The sequence below is a fragment of the Arvicola amphibius genome, chromosome 7 (genome assembly GCF_903992535.2).
Source record: "Arvicola amphibius chromosome 7, mArvAmp1.2, whole genome shotgun sequence".
Classification (NCBI taxonomy): Eukaryota; Metazoa; Chordata; class Mammalia; order Rodentia; family Cricetidae; genus Arvicola; species Arvicola amphibius.
In genome coordinates, this window is record NC_052053.1 from 46503486 (window position 1) to 46517352 (window position 13867).

Genomic DNA, 13867 nt, shown 5'->3' on the forward strand with positions numbered 1-13867 from the left:
TCCCTTGTCCAATTGCCATTTAGATATTGAGAAATCGCTCGGGATTCATTAAGGGTAGCAGTATAGGGGGTAACACACAAGTGCTTAGTACGATCTACACAACCAAAGGTAACTATATCAAACATTTTTAACATATTTCTTTCCACCAAATCAACTCTCTTATTTAACAATAAAATACCTGACATTAATTGATGGTTAATCTTTTCTTGTATATACATAGCGTCCGAGGTTTTTTGAACCACGGAATTGATAAAAGTAACTGTCTGAACTTGATTGGCCATAGCTACTCCTGCAGTAACAGCCGCAGCAGCAGACACTGCAATAGCCGTCACAATAGTTGCTGTAATGCCAAAATCCCTTTTCCGGCGAACCAGGGTGGCTAATGGAAAGTTCTTAGGATTGGCTTTTACAGGCAAAAACACAAAGGTAGGGATGCGCATGACAATCGCACCTGAATGGTAGAAATTCCAACATTGTGACAGAGAGCAATTATCCTTCTTGCAATCAACTGCAGTATTATTTGAACTCCCTGTAGTATTAAACAAAAGCCAGACAAAGGGAGGATCCAGGCAAACTCTGGTTTGCCGTAGAGTAGTATTATGTTTTTTCTCTACACTAGTTATATTAATTTCTTTAGAAGTGTGATTCATAATCCCTGTATAATTATTTAACATAATTATTCCAGAGCGAGCAAATGTAGCAAATGGAGACAACTCAGTTATAGCTCCTCTGGAATTCATAAGTATCCATGGTGTAAAGGGTGATCCAACCTTTATCATAAGTTTTCTTTTAACCTTAAAATGGTTAAGATTCCTAAGAACCCATCCAGAATTATTGTAAAACTTATCATATCGTCCTCTGCAATCCACAAATTCAGGGGGATAGCTCAAATCATTACCAGAGCATCTAGGGACAGACCAAGAAAAAATATTATTACTAGTATGATTACTATTGCCAACCTGTGAATCACTATTATTAACCTTGCTAACCTGTACCCAATTGGGCGTTGTAAGGTTGCAACTTATCCCATAAGTGGTAACATTAACAGTATCATTGGAACCGGAATAGGAGCCAGATCCAGATTTAGCTCCAGATCTAACCTGAGGCAGGGCTGCGCTAATGGCCTTTCTCAAAAAATTGGGGGTATCTTCTAAAAATGGATCTCTAGCTACAGTAAGATTCATGGCATCTAGCAAGATGCAGTCTGAGATAGAAGTGCTCTGATTTGTGGTAAAACATAAAGTTCCTGCTAGGGGCACTACAGTTTGATTAAATTTTTGTTCCTGAGCATCCACCTTTTTGCAAACTAAGTTCAATTGGCAACTATCAACAAAAAATTGTGGCAATATTGTGGACTCATTGTGAACAGGAATTGGAATGGGCCATGTACGGGCCACAGCCCAGAAATAAGATTCTTCAGATTCAACTGGAACCGGCAGGTTCACCAACAGGATCAGGAGTAGCAACATCTCCTTGCTCTTCGTCAGGCTGTTCCAGTGTTGTCACGATCCTTGTCAGTCTGGTAGGGATCCACCCCGGATCTGGCCGATTCTGAGGAAAGACACAAACAGCTCCCCTGGACCTCTGTATCACAGGGTCCGGTCCATACCATTTGTTATCAATTACATCCTTCCATTTTACTAATTCTGTATTTCTGTGACTGTGGTCCATATGTCTTTCCGCGGCTGAACAGCCATTGGAATCCAAGGTCAAAAAATTAAATGTAAAGAGAGCGAGAGATATTCTATCTCGCGGGGATGCGCCCTCGGCTATTCCCCTTTTTTGTTTTTGAAGCAATTCCTTAATGGTGCGGTTAGCCCTTTCCACGATGCCTTGTCCTTGTGGATTATAGGGCAAACCAGTAGTATGATTAATTTCAAAAATAGAGCAGAACTGTTGAAAACTTTTAGAGGCATATGCCGGGCCATTATCAGTTTTTAAAGAATAAGGCTTGCCCCAAGCAGCCCAGGCTTCTAGGCAATGGGTCTTTACGTTAAGGACCTTTTCACCACATAACGGGGTGGCATGTATAACACCTGAACAAGTGTCCACAGAAACATGCAAATATTTTTGTTTGCCAAATTCTGAAACATGAGTAACATCCATCTGCCAAAGGGTAAGTGGCTTTAACCCACGTGGATTAACCCCAATATGAGGCGGATGATGAAAAACCACACAGGAGGAACATTGTTTAACTATCTCACGCGCTTGGTCGCGAGTAATATTAAACTTAAGGCGAAGGGTATTTGCAGGCACATGAAACTTTCTATGAAATTGTTCAGCCGATTGCATAGGATCCAGGGCAACTAAAGCCATTTCCCTGGTAGCCCTATCAACCATATCATTAGCTTCAGTCATAGGTCCAGGAAGACCGGAATGAGCTCTAATATGACCGATAAAAAATGGTTTAGCACGTTGAACTATACAATTCTGAATTTGTAATAACAAAGATGCAACCATGCTACTAGGTTTAACATATGCAGCCACTTCCAGATGTTTTACAGCATTAACTACATAGCATGAATCAGAATACAAATTAAAAGGCTGATGGGGAAAGGCCTTAAAGACCTCCAACACTACTTGACACTCCACGACTTGGGGTGCTCCAGAGCGAAATTTCAGAGTAACAGGCGGGGAGCCATATACCATATAGGCTCCAATTCCAGTTTTGGACCCATCAGTAAAAATAGTCAAGCCATTATTCAAAGGAGAAGCACTGGTAATCTTTGGAAAATATACAACATTCTGTGCCATAAAGGACAGCAATTTATCAGACGGATAATGATTATCAATAACGCCTGAATATGAGGAAATCAATACGGCCCAATCATCAGTAGTCCCTGTCAAAACCTCAATTTGATCTTTGGTATAGGGCAATATTAACTTCTCTGGCATTTTGCCAAAGGTGGTCAAGCTGAACTTCACTCCCAATAATGCCTGTTGTGCCACTAAATCAGGATAATAGCTTAACGTGCGCGAACCAAGTGTATGACCATGTATCCACCAAATCGGGCCTGTCTGCCACAATACTCCAGTAGGATGACCAACAGTGCGCAGAATGCAAAGCAATAATGGTTGTTCTGGATCAAACCGAAGAACCTGCGCTTGTTCTATGGCCTTTTCCACTATCTTTAATGCTTCTTTTCCTTTTGGTGTAAGCTCTCTAGGTGACGTTACATCAGGATTTCCTTCTAATATTGAGAACAACGGCTGCAAAGCTTCACGGGTAATGGGGAGATATCCTCTCAGCCAATTTATATCTCCGAGCAACTTTTGAAAATCATTTAAAGTGCGTAAATGTGATGTACGAATGCAAATTTTTTGTGGAAAAATCTGTTTTGGGGTAACATGGGCTCCTAAAAACTCTACAATACTTGTCTTTTGAATCTTATCGGCGGCAATAATCAGCCCCTTTTGTTTTAAGGATGCCTCCAGGGCAACTAATGCCCGTTCTAGCATATGCTCTTGTTTTGCTGCCAATAGGATATCATCCATGTAATGGATCAGCCTAACTTTGGGAAAACTACGTCTCACTGGTTGTAACGCCTGATCCACGTATAGCTGGCACATGGTGGGACTGTTGGCCATACCCTGTGGTAAGACCTTCCATTGATAGCGTTCATCAGGCTGTTCGTGATTTATAGAGGGAACAGTAAATGCAAAACGATGTTTATCTAAAACATGCAAGGGTATAGAAAAGAAGCAATCCTTAACATCTATGGCAAAAACAGGCCAATCTCTTGGTAAAGCACTTAAAAGAGGCAACCCTCTTTGGACAGATCCCATGAGTTGCATTTGTGCATTAACTGCTCTAAGGTCATGCAGCAGCCTCCATTTTCCTGATTTCTTTTTTATGATGAAAATAGGGGAATTCCAAGGAGACACAGAAGGTTCAATATGACCAAGCTGAAGTTGTTCTTTAACTAATATGTGTGCGGCCTGGAGCTTTTCCATAGACAGGGGCCACTGAGGCACCCAAACGGGTGTATCTGTGCCCCAGGGGATGCGTAACGCATCATCAGTGGCCCCTAGGAAAAACCCAAGCCCTTCCGATCAGATTTGGGAGTGGGCAACACGGGGTCACTTCGTCCTTGAAGGCGAGCCCCCAGCCCTTTTCCTGGTACAAAGCCTTGTGCCTTCATGACATCTTTACTCACTTGAGAATAATCATTGGTAATTATCAATTTTAATTGTTGTTGTACATCCCTTCCCCATAAATTTAAAGGGAGGTCTATGACAAAAGGCTGAAAAATGCCTTGACTGTGTTCCATCCTCCAATGCAATTGCTTAGCACTCATATCTGGAGTATTTTGATATCCTAGACCCTGTAAGGTTTGTGCAGCCGCCTGTAACGGCCACCTCTTCGGCCAATCCTGTTTACGCATCACACTTCTGTCCGCTCCGGTATCCAATAGGCCCGTAAAGAGCTTTCCTTCTATTTCTAGGGTACACATGGGGCGATCATCAAGTCCTATAGACAAGCATGCTAGCTCAACCCCAGAGGAGCCGAACCCTCGCTCGCCCCTCTCTTTCTCACAAGCGGGAAATTTTTCATGGTCTGATCGAAGAATTAACAATTGTGCAATACGATCTCCGGGTGCAATCGAAATGATGCCAAACGGAGAATGACACATTACCTTAATAATGCCTTTGTAGTCAGGGTCGATCACTCCAGGTAGCACTAATAATCCTCTAAGAGTACTGGAAGATCTTCCTAAGACTAGTCCCACTGTTCCTTCCTCTAGAGGTCCTGACATATCTGTGTCTATAGCTTGAACACCCATACTCTGAGTCAGTACCAATCCGGTGGTGGCACGGAGGTCCAACCCTGCGGAGCCTGTGGTGGCCCTTCTGATGACTGGGGTGGTCTCATGTTTGGCTCCTGAATTGCCCCATAAATTCTCGGGCCCTGGGGTAGTGGGCCCTTCTGCCCGTTTTTTGACATGGCTGATGTTGCATTAGGTATGGGCTGTCCATTGATATCCTTTACGGATCGACACTCATTTGCCCAGTGTTTTCCCTTTTTGAACCGTGGGCATGTGCCCGGCTGTCTCTGACCTTGGCTCTTTTTATGTGTGCCTTGGGGGCAATTTTTTTGTATATGCCCCGGCTTCCCGCAATTAAAGCAGGTACCTGATCTTCCCTGCCCCCTGGAGACTGCTAGCATAGCAGCCGCTAGACCAGCATTAGTTAGAGGGCCGCCTATCTCTCGGCAGGCCTTAAGCCAAGCATCCAGTCCTTTATTTTTCCACGGCATGATGGCTCTCTTACATTCTTTAGTAGCCTGTTCAAACACTAACTGCTGAACCAAAGGCATGGCTTCTTCGGCTTCACCAAACACCTTCCCTGCGGCTTCCATCATGCGAGCCACAAACTCCGAAAAAGGTTCAGTAGGGCCTTGAATAATTTTAGTAAGGTTGCCCGTCACTTCACCTCTTTTTGGTATCATTTTCCATGCTCTTGTGTAAATTTCATTAATTTGTTGATAAACCTCCACTGGATAGGCTGTTTGATTAGCCGTCCATTGCCCTTGCCCTAATAACATGTCTGCATTCCAGGGAGCTCGATTTGGCGTTTGCGCATTTACTCGAGCCTGAGTGTGAGCAGCTTCTACCACTATAGATCTATAATCTAGATATTGACCTGTAGAAAGGCATGCTCTAGCAATTTCCCACCAATCTGTTGGTGTCATAGCTCTGGTGGTCAACCGAGTCAGTAATGTGCGGGTATACTGCGCATTAGCTCCATAAGTCTTTGCTGCTTCCACTAAATCTTTTAACTCTTTATAAGGGACTGGCTCATGATATCTTTGTTGATTTTGATCCTCAAAAACAGGAAATACCACCACTGAAGGTGGATAATGCACAGCTAACTGCGCAAGAGTGCCCCTGTCGATGAAATGGCAGCTACTCCTGGGCTGCACGTAAGGAGGGGGAAACTCTCTAGTGGGCACTTTTAGAGCTGGCCCATATCTCTCCTCCTCATAATGTGCATCTTCCTCCTCTAAGCTCTCCTCCTCTGCCTCTACCAGCTCCTCTTCAGCCAGCCGCAAGGCTGCGAATTCATCCAGCACCGGATACAGGGGAGGTGCTGAAGGTTTATTTATCTTAGGATCCTCTTTTTCTTTTATATCTTTCTTTTCTCCTTTTTTGTTCCTTATTACCGTGCACTTTTCTTCAGTATCCTCCTCTGTCTTTGAACCTGCTTCTGAAAGGCTGTCCTGGTGTCTTGCCAACATTTTCCTTCCTTCTCTTAACTCCTCTACATTTTTTCCGTCTTTCAAACAGGAGTGTACTAATCTCCAAAAAGGATAAGTTCCCTTCTTTAATTGCCCCTGTTCCTTTGCTGCCTCCAAATCTTTGCCTAGCTTTCTCCAGCAATGCAGATTTAGATCCCCAGACACCGCAAACCACGGCGCCATGCGATCAATATCCCCGACAATCACCTTTATGGTGGATTTCGAGATTTTCAATCCTCTCTCCTGTAGTAACCGCTGTATGGGATCTACAAAATCGCATGCACCAGAGACAGACTGATCGTTGCCCATCTTTGCTCACTTTTCTACAAGAGGCTTACAAAAGGGCAGAAAAATCGCCTTATCTGCCACGGATTTACTTTCGCTTTAGATGTTGCAGCAGAGACACTCCTCTCCTGGTCTATGACAACGGATAAAAATGCAAAAGGCATAAACCACTACAGCAAAAACAACCACTGCTAGTGCAAACCACAAAGGACTAATTCCTCCAAGAAGCATACCTGAGGATACTTACCGGCGCCGACCGCTTCGTGTGTAGAGTTCTGAATCCTCTTCGGCCCCCTGTGTGTGTCCGCCGAAGTTCCCGGGTTTCGGCACCAGCTGCGGCGAGCGAGCCCTGACCAGCAGGGAAAGATCACCACCGACACAGGATTCTTCTCTGATCACACTTTAATGAAGCGCTGCTTGGTTGAGGGAGAGCTGGAAGCAGGGGGCTCCGAGCCGGGCTGGGTGGCGGCTTATATAGAGGAGGACGGGGCGTGTCTACTGATTAGGTGACGTGGCAGAAAAGGATTGGTGGAAACCTGTTGCTAGGCAGATGTGGCGCGAAAAGTTCGCGCCACATACTTGTTTACTTTAGCCCTCGGCGCCATCTTGTAATGGCGAAATGTAAGTGCGGCCGCCACAGGGATACATAGCAAAATGAAGGAGTTTGCAGATGGGCACTGTGGGATTGGAGGTGTGGGGAGCCAGGGATATCATCCAGGGTTTGTCTCTTTTAGAGATCCAAAAGACAGACAGAGCAACAGGTTTGAGATCAGGAGTAAGTGTTGAAGGTTATGACTTTTTTACATGAGCAGCACACTCTGTGTGGTACTGTGGCATTCAGCCTACAAGATAATGTTACTTAGCCCTGTGGGATGCAGAAATGGTTCTTTGGGATCTGCCTTTTGAATTCTCCAGAACGTTCTTTTCTGTAGTATGCTGTTTCCATAGCTGTACTAGGCTGCGTTGCTGTGCCTGCGGTGCTGAATTTCCACACACCGAGGTGCATCTAACAGGCGGTCAAGCGGAGACTCTTCTCTCTCCCTTTGCACAAACACTGAGCCCCTCCTGCCTGTTTCTTTGATGGTGCACACAGAAGCTCTCTTCATACCTACCATGTCTGTCTTAGCATTTTAAACTTGGATTCCCTAGGTCAAAGTTAATATTCCTGACCAGGGACTGATTACAAAGCTTGTGATTTAGCTTTCATGAGAGTGTCTAAAGTGCTTGAACCAGGGTTGCTAATGAGGATCTCACATAAAGCCCGAGATTTATGTTCTTCTAGGGACTAAAAGATTTTTTTTTAAAAAGTATATTTGAGACCCACAGAGAAAAAGTTGTCAAAAATATCCTGATGTGTTATAGAATAAAACTTGGTCTTGGCTTTCTATAAGCCTTTTGGAAAGAGAAGGCTCCAGAAACCACTGTTCACCAAAATTTCATTTACAATTTGAAAACAGGCAAGTAACCTGAGCCTGTTGTTCTGACAATGCCTGGGTGGCAGGGCAGACACACCTAGGTGTGTCACTGCATTCTCTGCTGCCTTCTTTTGGAGAGCTAACCTGGCATTACTGTCTTTGGAATATACAGAAGACAGAATCTCGCTCATCGTACAGTAGATAGAATAAAACCAAACTTGGAACAGAATATTTGAAATTTGTGAATTACTTTCTTTATCACTAGCTGGAAAAATTTTTTGTGACATACTGTAAATAAGTGCAGGGATTAACCAGGCAGATGTACTCTTAGGAAGCTGAACTATAGGTGTTGGCCCAGAGCTATTTCTGTTGTGATGGGATCCAGCTGACCAGTGAGGAGTGCACAGAGCTTTGCACCACACCTCGTCCTGTCACTGAGCAAAAACGGCTGTGTTGATATTATCTTCATTTATGAGCTTAATTTAATTCAGTTTTGTTTTTGTTTTGGTTTTCGAGAAAGGGTTTCTCTGTGTAACTTTGGATCCTGCCCTGGTACTTGTTCTGTAGACCAGGCTGGCCTTGAATTCACAGATACCCGCCTGTCTCCACCTTGCAAGTGCTGGGATTAAAGGCGTGCGCCAACACCACCCAGCATTTAATTCAGTTTTTAAGAAGATAAAGTTTATTTCTATTTTTAGTTTTAAGCTTTAAAAAAGAATAATTTATTTTATGTGTATGTATGTGCCTGAGTGTGTGTGTGTGTGTGTGTGTGTATACACAAATTTTGTGCAGATGCCTGAAGAGGGCTTTGAATTCCCAGGAGCTGGAGTTTTAGCAGATTGTGAGCTATCATGTGGGTGCTGGGAGCTGAACCTGGGTCCACTGCAAGAGTAACAATTCTCTTAACCACTGAGTCATCTCTCTAGTCCCTTACTTTTTTGATACAAGGTTTCACACTGTAAATTAATTTTATAGCCATTCTCTTGTCTCATTTCCAGGTGCTTGGATTATAGGCATGAGATACCATTCTGGTTTCAGTTGGATTTTCTTAACTATTTCTCAAACAGGCTTTTGTATCACCTATTTAAGAAACCTGAAAATGTCTGGCTAGTGCTGGTGCATGCTTTTAATCCCAGCACTTGGGAGGCAGATGCAGGCAGATCTCTGTGAGGTCGAGGCCAGTCTGGTCTATACAGTGAGTTCCAAGACAGCCAGAGCAGTTACACAGAGAAACCACAACAAGTTCCAGGCTAGCCAGGGCTGCATAGTGAGACTATCTTTTAAAGACAGGCAAAAAACCACTTGGAACTGGATGAGGTGATGGGTACCTATAATCCTAACAATGTGGAGTCTGAGGTGGGGGCTTGCTCGAGTTCAGTGCTTCCAAGACTGGCCCAAGCATTATAAGAAGGCCTCATCTCAAAAGGGGAGGGAAAAAAACCAGATGAATTGCCTGGAGTGTTACTAGAGTGTGGATGCCTGGGCCTAAACATTCCAGGTGGTTCCCAAATCAAGCCTAAGAACTGCTACTGTAGCTTCCTCAAGACAAAAAATAGGGTTATATTTGTTTAGCCTTTTAGGGCATCCTTATTCTCATTTGTAAAGTAAAACTAAAACATGTTTGCTTCATAGTCACTATGGTGACTAAAGTTACATATTTAGTCCAATGTCATATTTATAGATTTGGGGCTCCAGGGTTAGGCAGATCTGGGTTCAGATTTGTTCTTCTCTCCTGGTTTTGCTTCTTGCCTTCTCTGTGACCAACAGCAAAGGCTTGTTCTGTTTCCCTCTCTAATTCATAAAGTAGATGCATATGCCCATCATGTGGTAGTAGTATCTATCAGGAGCATATACAATGATGTTTGTTGAAAGTACACAGTGCTTCTTATACATAGTAGTGAGTCTCTGCCTTTTTAAAGCAGTTTTAAAGATAGCCACACATATATGTAGCGATGTAAATGTAAAGATAAGGCAGTTGTTCCATTTCCAGTTTGGCAGGTGTATCCTAGTGGTCCCACTGTACAACCATTTGCCTGCCGCCAGTAGCTTTTGGGTATGCAGTAGATGTATCCAATGAGTGTACGCTAAAATCCAAGACAATCCCTGGTTCACTCCAGCTGTTGGACTGGTGGCCTAACCAGCTTTCTAACTTCAGCCATTGACAGTATCATGAAGAGAGTAGCATGTGCAGCTTTATTTGTGGAAGAAGTTCATCTACTTTGTAGAGCAGGATTGGAGCAGTGTTAGCCAACACCCAGGTGGACATAGACGCAGAGAGAACTACTGAATTGCTGTGGTGACCGTTCCACAGAGCTCCATTGGCTTCCTAAGTTTGTACATGGAAGAACATTTCTGTCTTTCATCAGCGCAGTTCTGTCCTGCATGGGCAGTGTTGAATAGCTTCTCTGGCTTGTTCTCCTATGTGTTTTTGGTTTATGTGGTATCAGGTAAGAGTCATTTGTTATGCTGTCCTTATTCCCACTTTGCAGTCTGGTAGTGGCCCTAATGAAGAGCTGTCCAAGCCTTTACCACACGTCCTGGAGCCTGCACAGCATAGTTGAGTGAGAGAATGGCCCAGCTAGCCAACATTGGGGAACTACTCTCCATGCTGGACTCTCCCACACTGGGCGTGCGGGATGACGTGACAACCATCTTTAAGGAGTCCCTCAATTCTGGTAAGTGGAGAATTGTCCTCACAAGAACTTGCTCTGGAGCTGAGTGTGTTGGGGCCTGGAGGCAAATAAATGATTGTTTTCATCTTCAGAGGATGTGGTTAGAAAGTTGCACTTTTTTTTTTCCCGAGACCTTGTTTCACTCCGTATTCCAAACTAGCCTGGAACTTGTGACCCTCCTGCCCTAGTATTCAAAATGCTGGAACTTCAGGTGGTTCCTCCACACAGTCTTTCAAAGTGCTAGGCCAGAGAGAATATCCATTGGTGGGTTCATACTGCATGAGTTTTGAACATTTAGTTATGGCAATGTTCAGGTACACACACACTGCTATGAAAACCATGCAGCAGCTCATGAGCTCATCTTCAGGTTCTGCCATTTTGTCTTTAAAAAAAATGTGTGTGCATTCAAACATGCCTGCTTGAGTTTATGTGTACTGCATGTGTACAAGTACTCCGAAGGTCAGAAGATGGTGTAAAATTCCCTGGAATTGTGAGCCACCATGTGGGTGCTAGGAACTGAATCCATGGTTCTTGTAAGAGCAGAAAGCTCTTAACTGCTGAGCCATTTCTCCAGCCATTTATTTATTTATGTGTTTATTTTACTTTGTATGTTTGCACGTGCATGTGCATGCATTACAGAGGCTAGAGGAAGACATTTGGATGTTCCAGTCTCCTCCTATCACTCTTTGCCTTATTCCCTTGAAACAAGGACTCTCACTGAATCTGGAACTAGGCTGGTGGCCAGCAAGCTTGTTATTTATCTTCCTGTCTCTGCCTCCTAGGGCTGCAGGTATTCATGACCATGCCCAGCTTTTTTATGTGTGTTCTGCTTGGCTTTTTATGTGCTCTGGAGATTTGAACTCATATCTTCATGCTTGTGCCACAAGCACTGTACCCATGAAGTCATGTAACTATGATAGTATTTTGTGTGCTTTTGTGGGTATTTAGGCCAATGAGCTTGGAATTATCCTGTTAGTCTCATGAATTTAGAAAGTTAAAAACAGTGTTTAATGACTTTGGATAGTGTAAAAGGACATTTTCTGGCTTTTATGACAATTATTGAGGGAAAAGGAAGTAAGTCTGATGAATTATCCTTTTGTTTAGAACGTGGGCCTATGCTTGTGAACACCTTGGTGGATTACTATCTGGAAACAAATTCTCAGCCGGTATTGCACATCCTGACCACCTTGCAAGAGCCACATGATAAGGTAACTTCTGGGATGGAATTGCAGGCCACTTTGTGAGTTCTCAGTTGAGTGAGGGTGGCTGAACATCCACAGCAGTTTGTCCACAGCTTATCTCCAAAGGCTGAGTACATTTAAAATAATTTGTAGGCTCTGAAAAGTTCACAAAGTAACATCAATTTTAGAGACTTTTACAGATCTTATTCTTTAAAGAAATCTTGTAATTCCAGGATTGTAGTAGATTAATGGCAATTGAAATAAAAACTTTTTTAAAAGCTTTATTTATTATGTAGTGTTCTTCTGCGTTTATGCCTGCATGCCACAAGAGGGCACCAGATCTCATTATAGATGGTTGAGCCACCATGTGGTTACTGGGAGTTTAAACCTCTGGAAGAGCAGCCAGTGCTCTCTCACTGAACCATCTCTCCAGCCCCCAAAATAAAGATCTTCAAACTTGTGTTTTGAGTAGGGTTTTTGAACATATCGATAAGGGAAAATATCTAAATTTTGCATTTGCAGGTGAGGTTGCCTGCTTTTACAATGTCTACTGTGGTCTTCTGTACTCTAGGCCAGATTACAGCACCACAATGGCTTGATTTACATTTAAGATTAGAACATGGATGCGTGACTGTTACAGTAGTAAGGGTCTTTCACAACCTGCCATGGGTTTGCAACCTTGGATTGTGTGTAATACAGTCTTGTCCCTCTTTGCAACTCTGTGTTAAGGGATCCTTTTTCATAAATTGCAGCTGGCTATTCTCTCAGGCCAGATGAAGAAAACTTTGTTCACTAATGTGGTTTTGAAAATCTTGAATTAGGCCAATTAGTCTTTTGATTGGAACCTTAGCCTTTATTGGCTGGACCATATCTTTACCCCATGAGCTTATTAAATCTTTTGGGGCCTGTATTAGAGAGAAGACTTGAGATCTGGGAGTTTATTATTACTGCCAATAATTTTGTTGACTTCATATACTTACAAGAAAATTTCTCTTGATCTTTTACATTTTCAGCACCTCTTGGATAAAATTAATGAGTATGTAGGCAAAGCCACCACCCGTTTATCTATCCTCTCACTGCTGGGGCATGTTGTGAGACTACAGCCATCTTGGAAGCATAAGCTCTCTCAAGCACCTCTTCTGCCTTCTTTATTGAAATGTCTCAAGGTAGGTTATTTGCGAAGTTTTGAAGGAAATGCCTCTGTAAATATTGTTTCTGAAAAGTGTCATAACACAGCTTGCAGGAGTCAGTTCTTCACTTCTACCATGTGGGTCTCAGGCATTGAACTCAAGTTTTCAGGTGTGGTGATAGGTGCCTTTACCTACTGAGCCACCTCACCAGTCTTGGATCTATTTATTTGTTTGCTTGTTTATATTTATGTGTATGTGCAAGTCCTTGCATGTGTATATATGTACTAGATGCATGCCTGGTACCCTTGGGGGCCAGAAGAGAATGGGATCCCCTAGAAATGGTGTTATAGACTTGTGAGCCACCAATCCAGTTTTGGGAACTGAACTGGGATCCTCTAGAAGAGCAGTCTGTGTTCTTAATCACTGAGCCATTTCTCCAGCTCTCCTGTTTTGTTTTGTTTGAGATGGATCTTGCCTTGTAGTCCTGAATAATCTAGATCTCATTATGGAACCAGGCTGGCTTTCAACTCAAGGCCGTCCTCCCGCCTTAGCCTCCCAACTGTTAGAATTACAGGTGTAGCCACCATGTTTGGCTTGTAGTAGTGCTTTAAAAAAAATAAGAGATTTGGTCTGGGGAGTGTGGCTTAGTGGCAGAGCTCTTGCCTAGCATACATAAGGCCCTGGGTTTTGTTCCCGGTACTAGTGAGAAAGTGAACTAACTCTCAATATGCAGTGTCCTCTAATCACTTGATAGTAAGCTAACATCTAACAGGTAAGCAGGTAGTTGAATGGGTGAGAGTAGCAGTGTAAGCTGTCTCTTACACTTTCATCCAGGTGGTGGGTTAGGGACTCTTGAGGCTTCAGGACTCGGAAGGAGTCTCAAGCCAAGTTAAACCCATCTCTCAGATGAGATGGTGGATGTGGGAAATGGTCCCCCAGTATCACC

At 43.4% G+C, this 13867-nt stretch overlaps 1 protein-coding gene across 5 annotated transcripts in view; it reads left to right on the forward strand.

The window, feature by feature from the left end:
- Tsc1 (TSC complex subunit 1) overlaps positions 1-13867 on the forward strand; it is a 55167-nt gene that overhangs the window by 14072 nt on the left and 27228 nt on the right. For all 5 annotated transcript variants that reach the window (XM_038336270.1, XM_038336269.1, XM_038336273.1 and 2 more), the window contains 3 exons: positions 10428-10613; positions 11715-11818; positions 12805-12957. In XM_038336270.1, the coding sequence (XP_038192198.1) occupies positions 10508-10613; positions 11715-11818; positions 12805-12957 (363 nt within the window). In that variant the 5' untranslated portion in view covers positions 10428-10507. The remainder of the gene's footprint in view (positions 1-10427; positions 10614-11714; positions 11819-12804; positions 12958-13867) is intronic.